Consider the following 23,773-nt stretch of genomic DNA (forward strand, 5'->3'; position numbering starts at 1 on the left):
TGTTTTATGAGTCATAGAAATTTAGAAATTATCTACTCTAACCCATTTTTTACAGATGAGGAAACAGATTAAACAGTCTTGCCAAAAGTTAAATAAATATTTAATGGTAAAGATGTGACTTAGATTTTCTTACTCTAGTGCTCTTTTCTATTTCACAATTGATAAAACTTACTAAATCTGAGATATAATTTAATCTGCACATATTAATAAATTTTTAATGAAGGTAATGCAAATCACTGTATAAAACTTGGAACATAGAAACATATAGATGATCAGCTATCTCATTGTCAAGATAATAGTAGTTAAATAAATACAAGTAAGCGTAATTGGGCATCATACATGTATACTATATTTTTTAATTAACTTTTTTCACTGAAGTGAGCATTCACTCATAGTGAGCATTTTCAGAAGTCCCTAAAAATTCTCCTTAAAAAAGGCTTTTTAGTAAATATGAAAAACATGATTTCGTTAATTGCCTTCTTGCTGTTTAAGAGTGAAATGAGGCTGAATGTTCCTAGGGTTTTACAGTGAAGATTTGGTCAGGGTATTTTAACCCCAATTTCAAATACTTGTTTTTGTTCTGTAAATAAGTTTTGTCTGACCTCAACTTATATATATGAAAATGCCATTGCATCTAGTTATGAGTATGAATTAAACAGTTTTAATAGTGTTGTAAATCTTTAGCCATATATTATTTTTCCCTAAGATAAATTTCTAGAAGTGAAATTATTGGATCAATGAGTATAAACTGTATTTAAAATTATTATTTTATTTTACTTATTGGGATTTCTAATCAACCTGTACTCTTAAGGACTCTGATTACTTTTTTATTCTTTACCAATTTGCTAAAGAATTGCACTGTGTTTTACTTTTGAATAGCACTGTATTTTATTTTTTATGAAATTGTGCTTTTAAATTGCTTTTGAGAAAGAAGCTAATTTCAAAATAAACTGGGGACAAGTATATTTTTTATATTTATATTTTTTATTATATTATTTATATTTATATTTTTTAACTCATCAACAAGTACAGCTAACATTATCCAGTGCATTGATCCATCGTAATCCATTATGGATTACTGAATAAAACCAAAGTGTTTACTGATTTCTTTGATACAGTTTTGGGTTTTTTGTTCTCATTTAACTTTTAGAAGTATTGTCTATCTGCCTGAGACTCAAGAATTTAAGTGTCTGTTCTAAGCTCACATAATAATCATACACTATAATTGAAACATTTTGTTGTGCAATGTAGTGAAATAATTAAGAACTTGGAGCCTGGCTTTTGCATTCTTAACTCTTCTCTATTGCCACCTCCTCAGCTCAAGTGTCCTCCTACCAACAGGAAAAACTTTGCTTATGCTGTTAGTCTCTCGTGTTATTTTGGAACAGTATACATGTAATAATTGGTAACAGCACTCATTCTGGAGCCAGACTGCTTGGCTACTCCAGCATCTACCACTCAGTAACTATGTAATTAGTTGAGTTACGTAGTCATTTGTTTGCCTCAGTTCCCTCATCTGTAAAATGTTGGTAACTCTGTGAAATATATATTATTATGAGGATTAAATAATTTAATTATATGACATCTATGCTGCCCTATATGTGCTTTTATAAATGTTAGTGATTATTCTCATAGGAAATCTATGCCAACTACCTAGACATAAAAAGAAATCCTTAGTTTGATAGGGGAACAGAGGATATTCTCTTCCTTACTGTAACAGATAGAAATATATGCATAATTCAAGGTTTTCTAGCTCTTACTTTATGACCTGTTGACTTAGGTTGTACACCATCTTGGCCCTGCAACTGATTTTTATAAGAAACTCGCTTTAGATTGCTCAGGGCAGCAGACTGCAGTGGATCTGTTCCTTTTAAGTTCACAGTATTCTGATCTCGCTTCTCTAGGTAAGGAGATACCTTTGTATTTATCTGTTTTTACATAAACATTTTTAGCATATAATTAAATGTAAATTCTTTACTAAGAGTTCTCAGTTGTTTGGGGAGAAAGACATGTGAATTAGATAATGTCTATGAAATTACCACTAAACTTAAAAAAAAAAAAAACCCCTACCCTATACAAATATAAAATGCTAATCTGGGTTGTTGTTTTTCTTTAAATACAATTCTTTTACCATTCTGCTCAACAGTAAACTTAATATATATTATGTTTTATAAATATTTCTTTCTCAGACTTATATATTATCCTCATTTTTGACCACTGTAGGTTTTTTTTTCATTATAACTTAGATTTCTTCATAATACAGAATCTGCACTGCTGTTGGACAAGTAAAATGTTATCATTTCAGTAGCTAATACTTTTCCTTTTTCTCTCTAAAGCTTGCATGTCCAAGTATTCTGCAGGGTGCATCTATTATTATCCATCTTTCCACTATACTCACAATCCTTCACAAGCAGAAAAGTTACAAAAAGATCTAAAACGGTATCTCACAAGAAAAATTGGATTTGAAGCTGTTATGAGAATAAGGTGTACTAAAGGTATGAAATTATAAAAGTTATGCTTTATATTATATACTTTCTTCAAAATTAATAAGCATTCATATGTTGACAACCTGTGACCACCTTTCATCATAAAAAAGATTTTCTACTTGATCCAACTAGCTGTACTGTTTTAAATATTGTTATTAAATAATCATTGTTCAGTTTTTTTATGTAATTTGAATAAGTGGCAGAGGTAATGCTTTGCCTTATTAGGAGAAAGTCAAGAGAAAGCCCATATTGGAAGTGATTTCAGATGAATTTGAGGAATAGGGAGGATCTTAAGTGAAAATTGTCTAATTAATGATCTTTACCTTCCTCATCATTCAAACAATCTTCAGTTTCGGTTATCTCTGTTTTATGTGAAAAGTACTGCTCCCCAGTTATCCTTTTGATTCAAAATCAGAGATATTTTTAATTTAAAAAGTAGCTTTAACCTGATATAAGGAGACTAGTGCTACTTCACCTTTGATAACAAGTTTTCTGCTCCCTAGGTCTTTCCATGCACACTTTCCATGGGAATTTCTTTGTCCGTTCCACTGATTTGCTGTCCCTCGCCAACATCAACCCCGATGCTGGGTTTGCGGTGCAGCTCTCCATCGAAGAGGGCCTGACAGATGCCTCCCTAGCGTGCTTCCAGACGGCCCTGTTATACACGTCTAGCAAAGGTAACGGTAGCGGAGGCGACGTGCAGCCTGCCCCGTGGTTCTCGCCTCCTTTCATCTGCCGGGAGACTGGGAGAGTGAACACCAAAGGGAAGTAACGGAATTGGTGTTCATCCAATATACGTTCCGCTCACTCATTTTTGAATCTTCAATGAGTACCTTTTTTGACTTGTGGAAGACTTGGACCCCCAGAATCATATTAGCATAATAACTCAAACTAAATCTGTCTGGGTTATCCTGAGCATCATTTCTTTATCCATAACATGAGAAATTCTCCATGGCACTTAAGGTCTATCTGGTCTGTTTTCTGACATTATACCATGTAACATATAATTTAGAATGAGTACTGCTAAGATTAAAAACCAGAACCTAGTGTTCAGAATATAGTGTATGTTCATAGTCTATGTTCAGGTTTAGAGAATGTTTAATTTTCTTTAAAACATGTTCATTGTAAAACTTCTTTTTTGCCATTTCAAAATCCTGTTGGTAATTTAATACCATTAAATAATAACTTGAATAATATTTTGACCTATTTGCTTTCTTTATTTCTTGGCCTAATGTATTTTGCAATGACATGGATTAATCCTTTGCTTAGGTGAGCGGAGAATTAGAGTGCACACTCTTTGCTTGCCAGTGGTCAGTTCACTAGCAGATGTGTATGCAGGAGTGGATGTACAAGCTGCCATCTGTCTCCTGGCAAACATGGGTAAGTAAAAAAGTGAAGCAACAAGTGAAATGTATTTTTCTATACTAAAAACTGAAGCCTGGGCATTGTTTTACCCTAGAAATTCCTCATTTAAGAAGTATTTATATTTTACATTTTCATTTACAACAGTGTGAATTGAGCTGTTCTCATTCTTATGAATTCTTTAGTTTAAAAATCATGTCTGGGATTCATAATCATTAATAACTGGCAGCATCTCAAGTGTTTTTCAAATGGTGACTGCCTGAACAAACTGGTACATCCATATGATGGAATACAACTTGGCAATGAAAAGGAATGAACTGTTGATATGTGAACAGATGTGGATGACTCAAAGGCATTATGCTAAGTGAAAGAAGCGAAACTCAAAAGGCTACATACAAATGATTCATTCATTCAACATTCTGCAAAAGTGAAAATTATAAGAATGAAGAATAGTTCACTGATTATCAGGGTTGGTGGAAGGAGGAGGATTTTTACTACAAAGGGGCAGCCACACTCAAGGGAACAACTGAAATGTATTTTTCTAACCTAAAAATGAAATTTCTGTTTGTTTCTTTAAGTATTGCATGTAAATTTTATCTCTTACAGTATTCACTGGCATCTGATGGTTAAAAACTTTTTCATTTTCGTTGCTTTATAGCTGTGGATCGATCAATTTCCTCAAGCCTATCGGATGCAAGAGATGCCTTAGTGAACGCTGTGGTGGATTCATTATCTGCATACGGCTCAACTGTCTCAAATTTACAGCACTCGGGGTTGATAGCACCCAGCTCCCTCAAGTTGTTTCCTCTCTATGTTTTGGCCCTTCTCAAACAGGTAGCTCTCTGTACACTGTTAGATTTTATAAAGTCTTATGAAATTTTCAATGTATAGGTTTCCAAACCTAGTTTTTCTGGTGGGCGGTAGGGAATTAAATACTTGATTAGACAGTTGTAGCTTAGCATTGGAGGAGTTTTAAACAGGAAGAGGTGAATGGAAAATGAAGGTATACAAATCCATGATGACTCTCATGAAACTATGCTCTCACTCTAACATGTGGGAGCGGCGTGAATAATGGTGTGTGTATAGCACACTCTCAGTATGTGCTCCTGGAAAGAGACTCTAAGGACAGAGCCTGCTGTTCATTGGACGTCTTCCCAAGTCTCTGGCACCATAACACGTGTTGTATATACATCATCGCATTTAATCCTTACAGCTCCCTAGAGGTTTTATTTTCTCCTTTTTTCTTATGATGTCAGTCAGTATACCTTTGAGAAGCTAAGTAACTTGCTCACATATCTACCAATTAAATTGTTAGTGTTGAAAACTGAATCCAGGCCTATCTGGTGTGAAGGCTGTGCTTTTCCCATGGCTGATGGTATATATCTGTTTTAATATTTGTCCACCATATTTATGTTTTACTGAAAAATGTGTATTGTTTCTCCATGTAGAAAGCGTTTAGAACCGGCACAAGCACACGCCTGGATGATCGTGTATATGCCATGTGTCAGATAAAGTGTCAGCCACTTGTTCATCTAATGAAAATGATTCATCCCAACCTGTACAGGATAGACAGATTGACAGATGAGGTATGATTTTTTTTTTATTGTGTTTGAAATTTTTTAATTTAAATTTATTTGGGTGTCTTGAGTCTGCATCTAAGATAGTATTGTATTGTTAACAATTTCTTCCATCTGTTTTTCCCCTGCGACAATAATACATTAAATACAGATGTTAACTATGGATTGATTGGACAACAGGACTATTAGATAGTATCATGGTTATGGCATTTTCAAAAATAGTTTCATATGGGAAGTGATTCACTTTGTGGATTTGATTATTTACTGCAAAGCAGCATTATAGAAGGACATTTCTGTTTGTATTTTGAAGATATTGACAGTTTCTGATGTGATCAGAGTGCAACTTTGACTATATTATTGTAAAACTAATCTGGTATCCAACAGTATTTTTAATATGCCAATATGTAATGTCTTTTTTCCTACTCTTTGGAATCAAAAAGTCCTTTGTAGCAGATATTGCAGTTGTACTTTTAGTATATCCTGAACCCAGAAGGGAAGGGAATGGGCAGATCTTTTTACCTAGTCAAGTTTTTATGTTTTAAATTTGAATACCTTTGAGCATCTTTTAATTTAAATACATTTGAGAGTCTTGATTCTACAGCCAAGGTGGTGTATATTACCAATACAGTTCATCCTGGAGCAGCATGAGGGTTATGAGCACCACCCCTGTGCAATTGAAAGGCCATGTATAACTTCATGGTCAGTCCTCTGTATCCTCTATTCGGTGCCCATGGATTCAACCAACTGCAGATCATGTAGTTCTGTAGTATATATTGAGAAAAACTGCATATAGGTGGACCTACGGAGTTCACACTCATGTTGTTCAAAGGTCACCTGTAGTTTTTACATATTACAAAATTATAAAGTATCATTTTTCAGTATCAGAGCTGGTGGCCGTTAGCTTCCAGCCTGGGATAGTAGTTATGTAAGGTCACTCACATTCTATCTTTTTTCTTTTCAGGGTGCAATACACGTTAATGACAGGGTTGTACCTCAGCCGCCTCTTCAGAAACTGTCCGCAGAGAAACTGACACGAGAAGGTGCTTTCCTCATGGACTGTGGCTCTGTAAGTCCCTTTAGTGACAGAGCTTAACAACTGCAGCTGGCAAAGGAGAAGCATGTAGAGGGTCCAGCTCTGTACCACAGATCGGGCAATGAAAGGTGGCCTGGGAACTCAGGGGCAATAAATTGGAACTGGCACAGGAGATCAATTTATTTAACAGGAGTAAAGAGATAAACTCCTTACTTCAAGGAATTTTTTGTCTACAATCATAAAATTCTAAGGGACCTCAAGAATTTTTGTAGTTCAACTTGATCTGTTGTCTGAAATGCCATTAATAATTAGGATTTCAGGGGATGTCATTGGACAGGGTGGTGGTGAAGGGTGTCAGAATAGGCAGGGTGGCTTCGTTAATGATACCTTGTGAGTAGGAAGAGAATTCTAATAACCACAAAACGGGGTGGGGAGTGGTAGGGCGCAGGGGACATTGGTTAAAGTACAGAGGCAGTGATTGAAATAATGGAAATAGTGGGTAGGAAATGTAATAATATATCTTGGTTGAAGCATTGGGGGAAAAGTAAGGAAAATGGTAAAATATATTTTATGAGAAGCTTGAAATTTCAGCAGAGAAGATATGAGCCACTCTGGATTCCTGAATGCAGATTCCAAATATGCAGGTTACAGGCCTCCTTTTTTACTTTCGTGTTTATTCCTACTTGATTCGAGCTAGTGTACTTTGCCTCTTTTATGCTTGATGATTTTGAGAAAATGAGCCGTAATGGGGTTCCAATTAGGGAGTTTTACTGTGATTTGTTTTGTTTTTAGATTTTTTACATTTGGATTGGAAAGAGCTGTGACAGTAACTTTATAGAGGATGTGCTTGGGTATCCTGATTTTGCATCAATACCACAGAAAATGGTCAGTGGATTTATACAGCTTTAACTTTTTACGTACTTACTTGTTTAATGTTTTTTTTTTGAGATATAATGCACATAAGAGTCACCATTTTACTAATTTTAAAATGTACAATGCATTTGTTTTTAGTATATTCACAGTGTTTACAACCATTTCCAGTATATAATTTCAGAGCATTTACATCACCTCAAAAAGAAACCTGTATCTCCCAATTCTTCCTGTTTTCCCTGGGCAACCACTAACCTACTTTATATCTTTGTGGATTTGCCTTTTCTAGACAATTCATATATATGGAATCACACAATGCAAGGCCTTTTTGAGTTTGACGACTTCTCACCATGATTTCAACATCCATGTTTTAATGTGTATCAGTAATTCATCCTTTTTTATGACTAAATAACAGTCCATTGTATGAATAGATCACATTTTGTGTATCCAGTCATCTCTTCTTGGACATTTAGGTTATCTCTACTCTGGTGCTATTGTGAAGTGTTTCTGTCAACAATTTGTGTACAAATGTTTGTGTGAACACGTTTTCAGGTTCTCTTGGATCTGTAACTGGAGTAGAATTGCTGGGTCATACGGTAAACTTTTTGAGCAACTCCAGACTATTTTCCAACAACTACTCTAAATTATTTTGCTGATAATAAACATAATTTTTTCAGTAAGCCTGTACTGTATGTATGTTGATACCAAAGAAATATGATTCTGAAAGCAGTTCTCTATGCTACTTAATGGAAAAGGCCTACCTTATTCTTGGATATTGTAAATATGTCCTTTCTCCTAAAATTAATATAAGTCAATGTAATTCTTAACCACATTCACTATTTATTTTTTAAAATTTGCCACATTAATCCAGAGTTTATTTCTAAGACTCAGCAAAGAAGAAAAATGAGAAAATGATTTGAACAGGTAATTCATAGGTGGAAGATATAGTAGTGGCCATATGAATCAATGTTCAGCTTCATTTATAATTAGGAAAAGAAAATAAACTATTAATAACAGTATAGTATTTCTTTCATTTATCAGATTTTGCCCCCTGGTAAAAAATTTTTCAATTTGATAATAGGCAATAATGCAGAGGGAATAGGTCAGCAGGCCTATTGATTGGACTGTATACATTTACATAGTCTTTAGGAGAACCATTTGACAATACCTGTTGAAATTAAAAACGCACAGCGTATGACATAGTAAATTATTTACTCCTAAGAATGTATCCTATAGATATACTCATAGAAGTATTCATATGTACACATATACTTAAGAGGATATCGTGCTTATATGCTAAGTCACTTAAGTCATGTCCAGCTCTTTGCGACCTTTGGACTGTAGCCCAAGCTCCTCTGTCCATGGGATTATCCAGGCAAGAATACAGGAGTGCATTGCCGTGCCCTTCTCCAGGGGGATCTTCCCGACCCAGGGACTGAACCCACATCTCCTGTGGCTCTTACATTGCTGGTGGATTCTTTATCACTGAGCCGCCAGGGAAGCCCAAGGAAAATCTACGAATCTATTAAAAAGAATACAATCTGAAAAAGAAAACAATGTGTATAATATCCATTTGTATTTTCAAAAAATGTGTTTCTATATATAATAGTGACTATATTATATATATTTAGAAAATATATGAAAGAATGTACATAAAAATATGTTTTTCTTGTACTTTTAAAATATTGATATAAATTTAAATATAATTAACCCAAACTTTTCTGTTTAAATTTTTGTATACTGTGTACTTTGGAAAAAACTCATTGTACACATGGAAGAATACCCTGTTTCTGCATTGCAGGTGGCTTCCTTACCGTCTGAGCTGCCAGGGAAGCCCTCAGATGCACACACACACACATGTAAAAGAGTAGACTCTTTAGGGCTTTTAAAAAACAGTCTTGCGTATGGTTTTTAAAACAGTCACACTGTTCTTTTAAAATTTCTTGCCCTTAAATATTAAGGACAAAGGAAACATAAAATTCTGTAAGAATGTCTGTTATGAGAATACTGTATCATTGTTTATAAGTGAAACTGAAGCTTAATTATAGGCCCCCAACTTGAATATTTCCTTTGGAAGAAACAAAAAGTATAACACAGTATGAGTAACATACTAATTGTGTATGTTTTATTGACTTTTCTGGAAAAACTATAATATTCAGGTAAAATATCAGTGGCATACTTATCATTAAATATGTCTTATTAGTCAGAAAAACAGATTTATCAACAGTGTAATAAAGTTCTTGTGTTTGGTTGCTGCTGTTGGGGCTGAAATCGAGTGCTGGCGTTTGGTGGTAGTCGTGATTATGATTGAGTTCTAATACTGCCTAAGTCTATGAGAAAGAAAATGACTTCCTAATTGCATTTTTTACCAGACACATCTTCCAGAGCTAGACACACTTTCATCAGAGAGAGCCAGATCCTTTATAACTTGGCTTAGAGACAGCAGACCATTAAGCCCAGTTCTTCACGTGGTAAAGTAAGTACTTCTGTAACTTAATTATGAAATTGTCTTATCCTGTCCAATCCATGTGAAATTGTTTGTCTTCAAATCAAATTTTAAGTAATAATATCAAAATACATTGTAGTGGTAGAAGGCTGTTACTTGATTAACATCCCCTATCCTTTTTTGTAAAAGTCCCCATGTATTTTTTTTAATGTATAAGTATTCTTTTTAATAATATGCATTTTTAGATAAATATCCCTTTTTCTTTTTCAGAGATGAGAGTCCTGCCAAAACAGAATTTTTTCAACATTTGATTGAAGACCGGACAGAAGCTGCCTTCTCTTACTATGAATTTTTGCTTCATGTTCAGCAGCAGATTTGTAAGTGAAGTGAAATAAAATTGAATAAGAAGAAAGAGATCTATAACCTAGGTAAAGCATTAATCTGTCAGAGAAGCACAAGAAATTTGAAATGAAGGCACTTGTTACAAGAGGCAGTGCATAGCGTAGCACCTCGTCTGAGGCTTTGGCAAAAGGTAAAGAGGAAGAAGGAACTTCACAGATTTTCTTCACTCTGAGTTTGATGCTGATGACGCTGTTTCACCAAGTATATGTTGAATTGGTTTCCACACATTTCCAGAGTGCCGCAGTACAGTTCTCTGTTCATTGCAAGCTGGCAAACTTCTGTAGCTATGTGGGAGGATATGCCAATGAAAAGTTAGATAGATTCCTTTTTCTTATAATTAATATAACACTTCTGGACTTGAACTCTGACAGGAGATGCCAAAAGGCAGTCGTACCATGTTTTTTGTTTATATGAATTACTTTTTAACAAGGAATGATTCATATTCATTAAATGAATTCAATATTTTCCCTGTAAAAACAATAGAGTTTCAGTACATGAACTATAGAAAAAATATATATATATAATGTACATAAATGTTACATTTGTAAAGAAAATGTAAAAATGTAACTAAAGAATATGAATTGCTAAAATTGTGTTGCATTGTTGGATGACAACTCTTTTTGTCGCAGTTAGAGAATGAGGTTGACTAATGCATATTATGAATTGAGTCCACAAAAGAAACACAAAACTCTTTGTAATTCTGTTAAATCTTTTATGTGGATTTATTTATGATCAGCCTACTAATTAAAAATATTTTGCTTGACAATATGGCTTGGTATTTCGTGTGTTTATGGTTGGGGAGAATTGGTGGTATTCTTACATCTAGGATGTATTGGATTTACTGCTCAAGGAAATGCAGTGATACTGTATTTCAACCAGTAATATATGTGAATATGTTTTCATTAATTTGTGAACATTACCAAGTACTTATTCTGTTTGTATTTGGAAAACAAACCCTACTTTCAAAATATATATGACTGTTGACTAATCATAAGCTTAATTTGTCTTTCTTGGTTAAATTAGGCTTTTTTTTTTTTCTTGCACATTCATAGCAAAATTTTTATAACATGTGACTATCCTAATTAATTGACTTTTAAGATTACCATCTGGAACTTTGAGAGTAATCTGATTCTGATTTTTAAAAATCTCGTTTATTAACATTTATTTACTATAAAAACTGTTAATGATCCATTAGGTTGTAGAATAAAATTTTATTATAAACACTATAAAAGTCCTACTGATGAACTTTGGAAGGGAAAAGGTTCTTGATGTGTGTGATGAGTGGTTTTGCACTTGTTGGATCTCTTTTCTTTGGATAAAAATAAAAGTAGTCTCTTACATTCCCTGCTGGAAATGAGAGGTTAAATGACTCACCCTAAATGACATTACTAATTAGTGACAGAGCTGATAGTAGAAGTCAAATGTTCTACCCACCCGCCACCTACTCCCAGCCCAGCCCACCCCAGCACTGTATGTGTCCCTGCGCCCTGCGGCCTGCAGCAGGAGGGAATCTTACTGAATTAGGAGGAGCTGCAGTGTTCCCAGGGCAGCTATATACTGTAATTGTATAATGCGAAGTATCATGTTTCTAAATATTTTTGTCTTTGGATAGTTTGTTCCTCATTTAATAGGTATTTATTAGCACTTAATACTTGCTAGATATTGGTCTATCTCAAAACACAGAAAACCCCGATTTCATAGTGCTTACACTCCTGAGTGAGTGTGTGGAGGACTGGGGAAAAGACAGCATGTTTGTATGTCAGGTGTGGGAAATGCAAGAAAAATAAGGCAGAAAAAAGTATCAAGAATGCTGGTTTTGACAGTAACTAGGGAAGGCCCTTCTGAAAAGGTGACCATTGAAGAGAGCCATGTGGCTGTCTGGAAGGAGAGGCATCCAGGGGGTGAATCTTTAAGTAAATGTGAAAGTTAGCTTTTGGTCACTCTGGTTTTCCCTATTAAATAATAGAAGCACTTAGAGTTACCAGTTGAGAAAGGGTAAAGGGTGTTAGAATCCCAAGAAATAGTCGCCTAGGAAGAGTAAGAGATGGACTGACCAGTGGCTTGAAGTAGCGTTGTCAGGCAGCATGAACGTAAACCAGTTAGCATGCCTCTTCCTTCTAGCCGGATTTCCTGCCTGGTGGAAAATTGGATTTAAATTAGAGCAGAAGAGCAGGGGAACTGTGTATGCATACAAGGAAGCTACTCTGTCATTCCAGTGGAAGGGATGCACACCGAGCGATAGAGAAGGGCTTAGTAGTCTGAAGGTCCTGTTGAGGTCAGAGAGCTGTCAGAGTGTGGAGACCAGAGGGAATGAACTGGAAAGACAGGAAGTGGCAGTCAGGATATGGGATGCTTGAAATTGAGATTTGGGGAAGTTTAATCTAGATGTCTACAAATGTGTGGAGAGATGCTTACTTGGGGTTTGAGATCAACAAGAGCCACATTGAAAAGCCTTGTTCTCTAAAGGCAGCCTACCTTCAGTTAGAGAATGGAGATTGACATCAGTGGGAACAGTGTGAGGAGGTTGATCTTAATGGGCTGTAGATAGATTATCTATCATCCTCACTGTATCCTATGGGACAAGTCTCTGGCCCTTTGTTTTCTGAGGTGGGGAGTGATGAGAGAAAGAGGCATGCTCACCAGGAGTTCTCTGAACCCCTTTTCAACTAACTGAAACTGTCATTAAAGTGAACAGTTTAGGGGTATCCCAGGTAATGTGAAAATCTGCTAATCTGCTATTAGAGTCATTGTTTAATAGGAACATACAATTTGATTTATAGTTGACGCACTACCCTTAAGGAATATATCCTAGCACAAATCGAGTGCATTGATGGAAAAAGAATTCTATTGTTCGTTTATACATTAATGTATTTTTGTGTGCTAAAAACTATTTGACAGCTGTTTATAGATATGAATCTGTTATAGTCAACCTGGGAGGCTATGAAATGCATATATCATTAATAGCAAAGTGTTAAGAAAACCATGATTTCTTTGTTCAAAGTAACTTGAAGACACTGAAAATACTTTTAAAGGCCAAAAAAGATGAAAATTAATGAGATTGAAAGCAACACTGCAGATATTATTTAGGTGGAATCTCTTAATTACTGAAGACAGTTTAAAACAAAAATAAAGCACTTAATCTTTGGCACATGAAACAAAGATCTCCTGAAAAATAAAAATGATACTTCATGAATCACTCATTTCTTATCTCTAAATTCAGAGATGGGATCTGTGTCAACCAGAAAACTGGGCATCCTCCTCCTCTGCCTTCTTAGGATACCTCCGAGAGGCAGAGAAGTGAGCCGTGATTAGGGGACACAGAGGCTCTTAACCCATTGCCTTCTCATGCATCTTGGGCTGAGCCAAAAATGAAAGCCCTAACTTTAGTTCCCATTAGTTAACAAGGCACAGTTTTGTAGATTTTCATTTCAATTTTGGGGCCAAAAAGCATTGCTTACCAACAACCCACCAAATGAGTTTGCTGAAGATTGCTAAATTTGTAGTCAAGTGAAAATCAGTTTTTATTAGAGATTAATCGACACTTTACTTCTGTTCTCCTAAGAAACCTGGTTCCTGGGCAAGTTTGTAATTTTGCAAAAACTCCCCAAAGTGCACATATACAGATTCTGGGTTGCAACCTCCTCAGAAGCTTCTTGGGTAAAATCTGGAACATGCCCCCACATGTGCAGAGGACAAGGAGAGGCCAAAGAAAGAGGTGGCCGCTCCAGACGGGTGGGTGGCAGGTTTCATAAACAAAGGAATTACACGGCTTGTCTTGGGTGTCCATCGTCATGTATCCTCAAGACCACATTTCTATTTTCAAGGCTAGATCCTTGGAGCAGCTTCTGGCAGTAGGGAAGGCAAGCAGAATGCAGAATCCAAGGATAGGGGAGTTAGTGGGTGTGAGAGTTTCCAGCTTGTGGGTCAATGGCCTGGCAGACAGTTGGCAGAAACTGCCCTGCAGTCAGTGACGGGCCAGCTTTTATGACGGTGTCATCGCCGCTCAGAGGTGCTCATGGCTGTTATGGCTGTTTCTGCTTTTCAGGTATGTAATGTTTTAGCTTATTAGCCAACTCAGTTCAGTTTTGATATCAGCATTATGCTAGTTTTGTTAAATGAATTGGATTAGCTTCCCATCTGTTTTGAGGTTTTGGAATCATTTGTAAAGAAGTTAGCTAAAGTCTAGGTATGTAAGATAGGTATTACTTATTCTGGAACTTTTGGTTGAACTTGCTCAGTAATTTCTGGGCTTGGGGCGTTTTTCCAGGTATATTATTAATCACTGTTACCATCTATGACCGTTGATCTCTTCAGGTTCTCTTTGTTGAGCCAAGTTTAGTTTTTAGTTTTAACTTGATTGATACAAGCAATTATTTGGGGCTAGTTTTTATATCCTTTCTGTTGTGTTTATGTATTCCTTCTTTGTCTTAATCATTCTTGCTTCAGGTTTGTCAGACTTGGTGCCTTTAAAAAAAGAAACAACTTTTGGTTTTATTGACTGACTATTTCTGAGAGAGGTTGCTTTAGAACAAACAGGAAGTTTGATTCATTTTCTGATTTTACCTTTATCATTTTCTTCCCACTACATCCTATAGGTTTATTTTTGCTGCTGTTTTTATAGCTTCTTAGGTTGTGAGCTTACTTTCAGACTTTCCTGTTTTCTAATGCATTTAAGACTATACATTTTCCTGAATAATGAAGGTTTTCATTGCTGTATAGTTTAAAAATAGCTCTCAACTTCTACTTATTTTCACTTAATCTATGAATATTTATAACTTTGTTATTCAAATTCCAGTGGTAATGATGCTTTATCTTTTCATTAATTTCTAATTTCATAAACAGAGCTTATATGTTTGCAAGTTAAAAAAAATTTTTTTTGAGATTTCCTCTGAGGCCTCAATTATGATCATTACGTTGTGAATCTTCCATATGAGTTTGAAAATAATATGTATTCTTATTGGGCACAAAGTTCTTTGTGATGCTAACTGTTAAAAATGAAAGCCAAAGCCTTGGGCCTGCAGGCAGAATAGGGAAGAGGAATTTTCTTCTCAGGTCACTACTAGAATTCACGCAGTGTGGAGGCCTCCAAGGGGAGGGGATCTAGTCTCAAGGATCTGACAGTCTGCCAGTCCGCGCTGCAAGCCGGTGCTGCTAGCATCTGCAGAGGATGTGGTGAAGTTGCTCCGTTCAGAGGATTTTACAAAACCAGGTGACATAAATACAAAACTTTCTGTGGAAATAAACTTTCCTTCCACCTTGACCAAAGCTAACTCCTTTGCCAGTGGCTGGCAAGCAGTCCCATCAATAGATAATCCAGTATTATTATTGGTCAACTTATCTGTGAAGAACTGAGTTTTCAAATGGCAGTTTGAGGACGTAAGTGAATAATATCTGCAAAGACAGATTGTATGAAAGTCAGTGGATGAAATTTGGGTACTGCCTTCATTAGAAGTTAAAGCATAAAGTGGATGTTCACATCTTCATTCAGCGTGTGACACCAGGCTAAAAGTAGGATGAGGCAACTGAAGCACTTGTCTAGGGCACCAAATACATCACAAAATACAGCCATTGAGACAACATTTTAATGTAATATTTTTAAAAATCAAAATTAATGGGAAAAGTCCACAAACAGAATAGCAAAATGTTAAATAAAGAAAGGATTTGACTCTGCAATTGATTCACCTCACACACTGATCCCAGCTACAGCTATGAGAAGGTCGGTGGTTAAGTGATGTCAGAAGACAGGCTATGTAAGATCAAGGTTATCTTGGGGTCTTGGAGTGGAAAACATGGTGTCATAGTTACACAGTTCTAGACTTGAATTCTTAGTCACTCAGTCATGTCCGACTCTTGGCGACCCTATGGACTGTAGCCCGCCAGGCTTCTCTGCCCATGGGGATTCTCCAGGCAAGCATACGGGAGTGGGTTGCCATGCCCTTCTCCAGGGGATCTTCCCAAACCAGGGATCAAATCCAGGTCTTCTGCATTGCAGGCGGATTCTTTACCAGCTGAGCCACAAGGGAAGCCTGAATTCTGACTCTATGACTTTAAATAAGTTGCTTAACCTATTAGCTAGTTTCTTCGCCTGTAATGGGTATCTAATAACACGAATCCCATAAGGTTTTTATAATGACTAAACAAGGTAACAGAATACTTATGCCTGACCCACAGAGGCAGATCCAAGTTTTGTGGAGCCTGAGGTTATATAATTTGGGAGAACTTCTTTAAGAAAAATACTAAAAAATTAGGAATGCAAAGTTGGCATGGTAAATACTTAGTTTAGTTCAGTTCAGTTCAGTCACTCAGTCATGTCCAGCTCTTTGCGACCCCATGAGTTGCAGCACGCCAGGCCTCCCTGTCGATCACCAACTCCCGGAGGTCACCCAAACTCATGTCCATTGAGTCTGTGATGCCGTCCAGCCATCTCATCCTCTGTCACCCCTTCTCCTCCTGCCCCTAATCCTTTCCAGCATTAGGGTCTTTTCCAATGAGTCAACTCTTCACATGAAGTGGCCAAAGTATTGGAGTTTCAGCTTCAGCATCAGTCCTTCCAATGAACACCCAGGACTGATCTCCTTTAGGATGGACTGGTTGGATCTCCTTGCAGTCCAAGGGACTCTCAAGAGTCTTCTCCAACACCACAGTTCAAAAGCATCAATTCTTAGGCACTCAGCTTTCTTCACCATCCAACTCTCACATCCATACATGACTACTGGAAAAACCACAGCCTTGACTAGACAGACCTTTGTTGGCAAAGTAATGTCTCTACTTTTTAATATGCTATCCAGATTGGTCATAACTTTCCTTCCAAGGAGTAAGCGTCTTTTAATTTCATGGCTGTAATCACCATCTGCAGTGATTTTGGAGCCCAGAAAAATAAAGTCTGACACTGTTTCCACTGTTTCCCCATCTATTTGCCATGAAGTGGTGGGACCAGATGCCATGATCTTAGTTTTCTGAATGTTGAGCTTTAAGCCAACTTTTTCACTCTCCTCTTTCACTTTCATCAAGAGGCTTTTTAGTTCCTCTTCACTCTCTGCCATAAGGGTGGTGTCATCTGCATATCTGAGGTTATTGATATTTCTCCTGGCAATCTTGATTCCAGCTTGTGGTTCTTCCAGCCCAGCGTTTCTCATGATGTACTCTGCATATAAGTTAAATAAGCAGGATGACAATATACAGCCTTGACGTACTCCTTTTCTTATTTGGAACCAGTCTGTTGTTCCATGTCCAATTCTAACCGTTGTTTCCTGACCTGCATATAGGTTTCTCAAGATGCAGGTAAGGTGGTCTGGTATTCCCATCTCTTTCAGAATTTTCCACAGTTTATTGTGATCCACACAGTCAAAGGCTTTGGCATAGTCAATAAAGCAGAAATATATGTTTTTCTGGAACTCTCTTGCTTTTTCGATGATCCAGCAGATGTTGGCAATTTGATCTCTGGTTGCTCTGCCTTTTCTAAAACCAGCTTGAACATCTGGGAGTTCACGGTTCACGTATTGCTGAAGCCTGGCTTGGAGAATTTTGAGCATTATTTTACTAGTGTGTTAGATGAGTGCAATTGTGTGGTAGTTCAAGCATTCTTTGGCATTGCCTTTCTTTGGGATTGGAATGAAAACTGGCCTTTTCCAGTCCTGTGGCCACTGCTGAGTTTTCCAAATTTGCTGGCATATTGAGTGCAGCACTTTCACAGTATCATCTTTCAGGATTTGAAATAGCTCAACTAGAATTCCATCACCTCCACTAGCTTTGTCCATAGTGATGCTTTCTAAGGCCCACTTGACTTCACATTCCAGGATGTCTGGCTCTAGGTGAGTGATCACACCATCATGATTATCTGGGTCATGAAGATCTTTTTTGTACAGTTCTTCTGTGTATTCTTGCTGCCTCTTCTTAATGTCTTCTGCTTCTGTTAGGTCCATACCATTCTGTCCTTTATTGTGCCCGTCTTTGCATGAAATGTTCCCTTGGTATCTCTAATTTTCTTGAAGAGATCTCTAGTCTTTCCCATTCTGTTGTTTTCCTCTATTTCTTTGCATTGATCACTGAGGAAGGCTTTTTTAACTCTCCTTGCTATTCTTTGGAACTCTTCATTCAGATGGGAATATCTTTCCTTTTCTCCTTTGCTTTTCACTTCTCTTCTTTTCACAGCTATTTGTAAGGCCTCCTCAGACAGCCATTTTGTTTTTTTGCATTTCTTTTCCATGGGGATGGTCTTAATCCCTGTCTCCTGTAACAATGTCACAAACCTCCATCCATCGTTCATCAGGCACTCTGTCTATCAGATCTAGTCCCTTAAATCTATTCCTCACTTCCACTGTGTAATCATAAGGGGTTGGGGCGGCAGCCTAGGGGAGCTACCCCACGTCCAAGGGGCGGCAGTTGTGCGGGTGCAGGAGGGCCGAGAGGAGCTACTCCACATTCAAGGTCAGGAGGGGCGGCCGTGAGGAGATACCCCTCATCCAAGGTAAGGGAAGCCCAAGTAAGACGGTAGGTGTTGCGAGAGGGCATCAGACGGCAGACACACTAAAACCATTATCACAGAAAACTAGCCAATCTGATCACAGGACCACAGCTTGTCTAACTCAATGAAACTAAGCCATGCCATGTGGGGCCACCCAAGACGGTCGGGTCATGGTGGAGAGGTCTGACAGAATGTGGTCCACTGGAGAAGGGAATGGCAAACCACTTCAGTATTCTTGCCTTGAGAACCCCATGAACAGTATGAGAAGGCAAAATGATAGGATACTGAAAGAGGAACTCCCCAGGTCAGTAGGTGCCCAATATGCTACTGGAGATAAGTGGAGAAATAACTCCAGAAAGAATGACGGGATGAAGCCAAAGCAAAAACAACACCCAGTTGTGGATGTGACTGGTGATAGAAGCAAGGTCCGATGCTATAAAGAGCAATATTGCTTAGGAACCTGGAATGTTAGATCCATGAATCAAGGCAAATTGGAAGTGGTCAAACAGGAGATGTCAAGAGTGAACATCAACATTCTAGGAATCAGCAAACTGAGATGGACTGGAATGGGTGAATTTAGCTCAGATGACCATTATATCTACTACTGTGGGCAGGAATCCCTTCGAAGAAATGGAGTAGCCATCATGGTCAACAAAAGAGTCCAAAATGCAGTACTTGGATGCAGTTTCCAAAATGACAGAATGATCTCTGTTTGTTTCCAAGGCAAACTATTCAATATCACAGTAATCCAAGCCTATGCCCCAACCAGTAACACTGAAGAACCTGAAGTTGAACGGTTCTATGAAGACCTATAAGACCTTTCAGACTTAGCACCCAAAAAAGACATCCTTTTCATTATAGGGGACTGGAATGCAAAAATAGGAAGTCAAGAAACACCTGCAGTAACAGGCAAATTTGGCCTTGGAGTATGGAATGAAGCAGGGCAAAGGCTAATAGAGTTTTGCCAAGAGAACACACTGGTCGTAGCAAACACCCTCTTCCAACAACACAAGAGAAGACTCTACACATGGACATCACCAGATGGTCAACACCGAAGTCAGATTATATTCTTTGCAGCCAAAGATGGGGAAGCTCTATACAGTCAGCAAAAACAAGACCGGGAGCTGACTGTGGCTCAGATCATGAACTCCTTATTGCCAAATTCTGACTTAAACTGAAGAAGTAGGGATAACCACTACACCATTCAGGTATGACCTAAATGAATACTTAAGAGTGAGAAAATCAGTGATATATAACAAACTTTTTAAAAGCACAACCCCCACCACAATAAATTTTTAAAAATTAGTTGCCACTCACATCACTGTTAATACCCTTTTTTCCCATGACAGTTTTTTGTCTATGTTTCCTATAATTGCCTTTTCCTACAGCAATAATTTTGTAATATTTTCTATAGAGAGAATAGAAAAGATCAACTTCTCTAGCATGCTGTTTTGTCTTACATCATTTTAGTTTAGAAAACTGTCTCTGAACTTTATAACTCAGCACTGATAATGTCATGTCAATTCTTAAAGTGTTTTTCATATGTGAGCTGTAATATTCGAAGAATATTCCACAGGCTGGTGTCTGGGCATTCATTTCGCATGTTGCTTCTTTTTACTGGCCACACAGTAACTAGTAACTTGGGGAGCCAGCAAAGTGAGAGCTCTGGACACTGCAGATAGATAGGCTCCAAGGCTGCCCTATCCTCACAGTGGGTCGTGGGCACAACACAATTCACCATGTGCAGGAATCTTGGTGATACTGAATAATTACTCACAGCTAGTTCATTAACATTACTGACACTTTACAACCTCTTCGCATCTGAATCTTAGTTTGCCCTTTTCAGGAAAAAAAAAAAAAAAAAAAAACACCTTAAACAGCTTTATTGCTATCATTTACATATCACAAATTTCACTCAAAAGTGTACAGATGATTATTAGCAAATTTAAAGACTTACACAATAACCACAATCCAACTTAGGTCACTTTCAGCACCCCAAAAATATTCCTCATGCTCATTTATTTGCCTCACTCCTAATTATACCTTCAGCTCCAGGGAACTACTAATCTACTTTTCATCTCCATGAATTTTCCCTTTCCGGACATCTTAGATAAATAGAATCACCTTGGTGGCTTTAAAGGTCCTTCCTGTACCTGTCTTACCCATCGTTAGTTCTGCGGTCTCTGGTCCTCACCCTCCAGCACTTGCAGGGCACTTCCTTCTCTGAATATTGTTATCCATAGCACCCAAACCTTTCCTCCATGGCGTCTGTCTTAAGTTATTGCAATTTATCTTCCTGCCCTTTAGCAGTTTCATCTGTTCCTGGCTGATTGAGTGTCTAATTTAAAGCAGGTCTTGTGCAAGGCACTCTGATGCAGCACCTGCCCCTGCATTTGTAATCTAGCTGGAGAGCCAGATATGAGCATAACTAAATAGTGTGACAAGTTCTACAAACTACGCAGGTGCTAAGTGCTATGGGGTGGTTTGGAGTAATAGCATGTTTTGAGGACTTAAAAGCTAGTCGCTCAGTTGTGTCCAACTCTCTGCGACCCCATGGACTGCAGCCCGCCAGGCTCCTCTGTCCATGGGATTCTCCAGGCAAGAACACTGGAGTGGGTAGCCATTGCCCTCTCCAAGGGATCTTCTCAACCCAGGGATTAAACCCACCTCTCTTGTGTCTCCTGAATTGCAGGTGGATTTCTTTACCACTGAGCCACCAGGGGACCCCCCTTTTGAGGACTTAGGTGTCAGCAAACTTGATTTAGCTTAAACTTCAGGGGTCCTCACTTGCATAAGCCCTTCCCAAGTCCCCCCGTGGGGGGCAAGCCCTAGTGATGCATTCGCTTGGTGATATGTTTCTTAATATTTGTAAAATATTTTAACTGGAATCAGTTAAGACCACTGTCACTTTCCTATCCAATCACCCTTCTGTCATATGTTCCCTTGAGTCAGGTGGCTGAGTGGCCATGGCCATTTTCAAAATTCAACAAAACCTGAGTTGGAAATACATTTAGTTTGGGTTTAGTGGGATAATTGTGTGGCTCATCATCATTTCCAAATACTATTAAATATCATTAGCTATACCCTTGTAGGAATGACTTCCAAGAATACTATCCCCTACTGTTGTGACAAAAGTGCAGGATAAGAGATTGCATTGAATTATGAATGTTCCCTGCAGTGCCAAATGACCATTGTTATGTGGCTAGTAAAAAAGAAATGATGCTTAGAATCAATGGACTCAGAAGCTAGTCTGTGAACTATACTTCCACCTGTTATAGCTCAGGTATGAAAAACACTTCATTGAAACTTTTCCAAATTTATGAACAATAATAAGAATGTTCGTGACATTGCCAATAGCGAATTGTAATGCTTAAAGACTTTTCTAAACTATTAATGATATGTAAAAAGAAATTAATGTGCTAGAGAGAAGACAATTATCTTTTCTATTTTCTCCAGAGAAAATATTACAAAATTGTTGTCCCATAAAAAGGCAACTGAAGGGATATGGCCCCAAAAAACCTGTAGAAAAAAAGAGTATTACAGTGATATAGCAGCAGAGTCTGTGCTCAAAATGAACATTTTCTCCTCTTCTCCATTTCCCTCCAAATAAAATTCTCCTTTTTTTGTTCCTCCCCATCCCCAGCTCTACTGAGGTATAATTAACTGACAAATAAAAAGTGTGTATATTTTAACTTGAACAAAGTGATGGTTTGATATCTGTATACATTGTGAATAATAACCACAATCAAATTGATTAACATATTCATCACCTCATAAAGTTACTTTTTTTTTGGTGTGGTTAGTCCAGTTAAGAACTACTCTTAGCAAATTTCAAGTACTACTAACTATAGTCACCGCACTGTACGTTAGATCATCAGAACTTATTCATATTATAACTGAAAGTAATTTTTTATCAACATCTCCCCATTTTCCCCATCTTCCAGTCCCTGGAAACTACTGTTCTACTCTGGTTCTGTGGATTTAACTTTTTTAGGTTCCATATATTACTGAGATCATATAGCATTTGTCTTTCTCTGACATTTCATTTAGCATAATGTTCTCTCCATTTATCTATACTGTCCATATGGCAGGATTTCCTTCTATTTTATTGGTGACTAATATCCCATTATGAATATATATATATATGTCATCTATATATAATTTTCTTTGTCCGGTCATGCCTTGGACCCATTGAATTGTTTCTATATCTAGGCTACTGGAGAAAAGGGAACCCTTGTACACTGCTGGTGGGAATGTAAATTGGCACAGCCATTATGGAAATCAGTACGAGTTTCTTCAAAAAATGAAAATAGAATTACCACAAATCCAGCAATCCCATTACTAGATAAATATCCAAAAGAAATGAAATAAGTATCTCAAAAACATATCTGCACTTGCTCGTTTATTGCAACATTATTCACAGTAGGCAAACTAAATCTCTCAATGGGAGTACTAGCAAATACTAGTAAATTTCCTTCTAGGACTCAGGTAAAGTAAACTACTTCCCATTCGGACTTATTGTTTAATGTGTCACTTTCAGTGAAGAGCAATGGTATTTTGAAACGCAGATGCTCATTAACACATTTAAATAAGCCTTAAGCAGTGATGCAGTTTTTGCTATCATAGAAACTTACATTTTTTTTTTTCAATAAAGAAAGGATATAGTCATCAGGTGAGATTTGCCACTTGTTGCATTGTTTGCGAACTAATTCATTAACTCAAGCCTCTTGAAGATTTAGCAAATAAAAATGGGGCATGCCCAGTTAAATCCGAATTACAGATAAGTAATAAATAATTTAGTATAAGTATGTCCGAAATATTCTAGAAGAAAAGAATGTGTGACCCACACAATATTTGGGCCATACTTATACTAAAAAAGGGCTTCCCTGACAGCTCAATTGGTAAAGAATCCCCCTGCAATGCAGGAAACCCGGATTTGATTCCTGGGTCGGGAATATATGCTGGAGAAGGGATAGACTACCCACTCCAGTATTCCTGGGCTTCCCTGTGGCTCAGTAGTTAAAGAATCCGCCTGCAATGCCGGAAGACTTGGGTTCGATCCTTGGATTGGGAAGAGCCCCTGGAGAAGGGAAAGGCTACCCACTCCAGTATACTGGCCTGGAGGATTCCATG

The 23,773-nt window shown here is 37.4% G+C and overlaps 2 protein-coding genes across 5 annotated transcripts in view; both read left to right on the forward strand.

Moving 5' to 3' along the window:
• The window catches only part of SEC24B (SEC24 homolog B, COPII coat complex component), a 77,352-nt gene extending 66,410 nt beyond the window's left edge, over nucleotides 1-10,942 (forward strand). For all 4 annotated transcript variants that reach the window (XM_020887907.2, XM_020887908.2, XM_020887910.2 and 1 more), the window contains 10 exons: nucleotides 1,781-1,904; nucleotides 2,337-2,495; nucleotides 2,990-3,163; nucleotides 3,756-3,866; nucleotides 4,507-4,682; nucleotides 5,297-5,434; nucleotides 6,387-6,491; nucleotides 7,251-7,343; nucleotides 9,701-9,804; nucleotides 10,045-10,942. In XM_020887907.2, coding sequence (XP_020743566.2) covers nucleotides 1,781-1,904; nucleotides 2,337-2,495; nucleotides 2,990-3,163; nucleotides 3,756-3,866; nucleotides 4,507-4,682; nucleotides 5,297-5,434; nucleotides 6,387-6,491; nucleotides 7,251-7,343; nucleotides 9,701-9,804; nucleotides 10,045-10,159 — 1,299 coding nt within the window. In that variant the 3' untranslated portion in view covers nucleotides 10,160-10,942. The remainder of the gene's footprint in view (nucleotides 1-1,780; nucleotides 1,905-2,336; nucleotides 2,496-2,989; nucleotides 3,164-3,755; nucleotides 3,867-4,506; nucleotides 4,683-5,296; nucleotides 5,435-6,386; nucleotides 6,492-7,250; nucleotides 7,344-9,700; nucleotides 9,805-10,044) is intronic.
• Nucleotides 10,943-14,143: 3,201 nt separating this feature from the next.
• The window catches only part of MCUB (mitochondrial calcium uniporter dominant negative subunit beta), a 104,647-nt gene continuing 95,017 nt past the window's right edge, over nucleotides 14,144-23,773 (forward strand). The window contains exon 1 of the mRNA XM_070452268.1: nucleotides 14,144-14,221. Coding sequence (XP_070308369.1) covers nucleotides 14,192-14,221 — 30 coding nt within the window. The 5' untranslated portion in view covers nucleotides 14,144-14,191. The remainder of the gene's footprint in view (nucleotides 14,222-23,773) is intronic.

Source organism: Odocoileus virginianus, chromosome 21, assembly GCF_023699985.2.
Source record: "Odocoileus virginianus isolate 20LAN1187 ecotype Illinois chromosome 21, Ovbor_1.2, whole genome shotgun sequence".
Classification (NCBI taxonomy): Eukaryota; Metazoa; Chordata; class Mammalia; order Artiodactyla; family Cervidae; genus Odocoileus; species Odocoileus virginianus.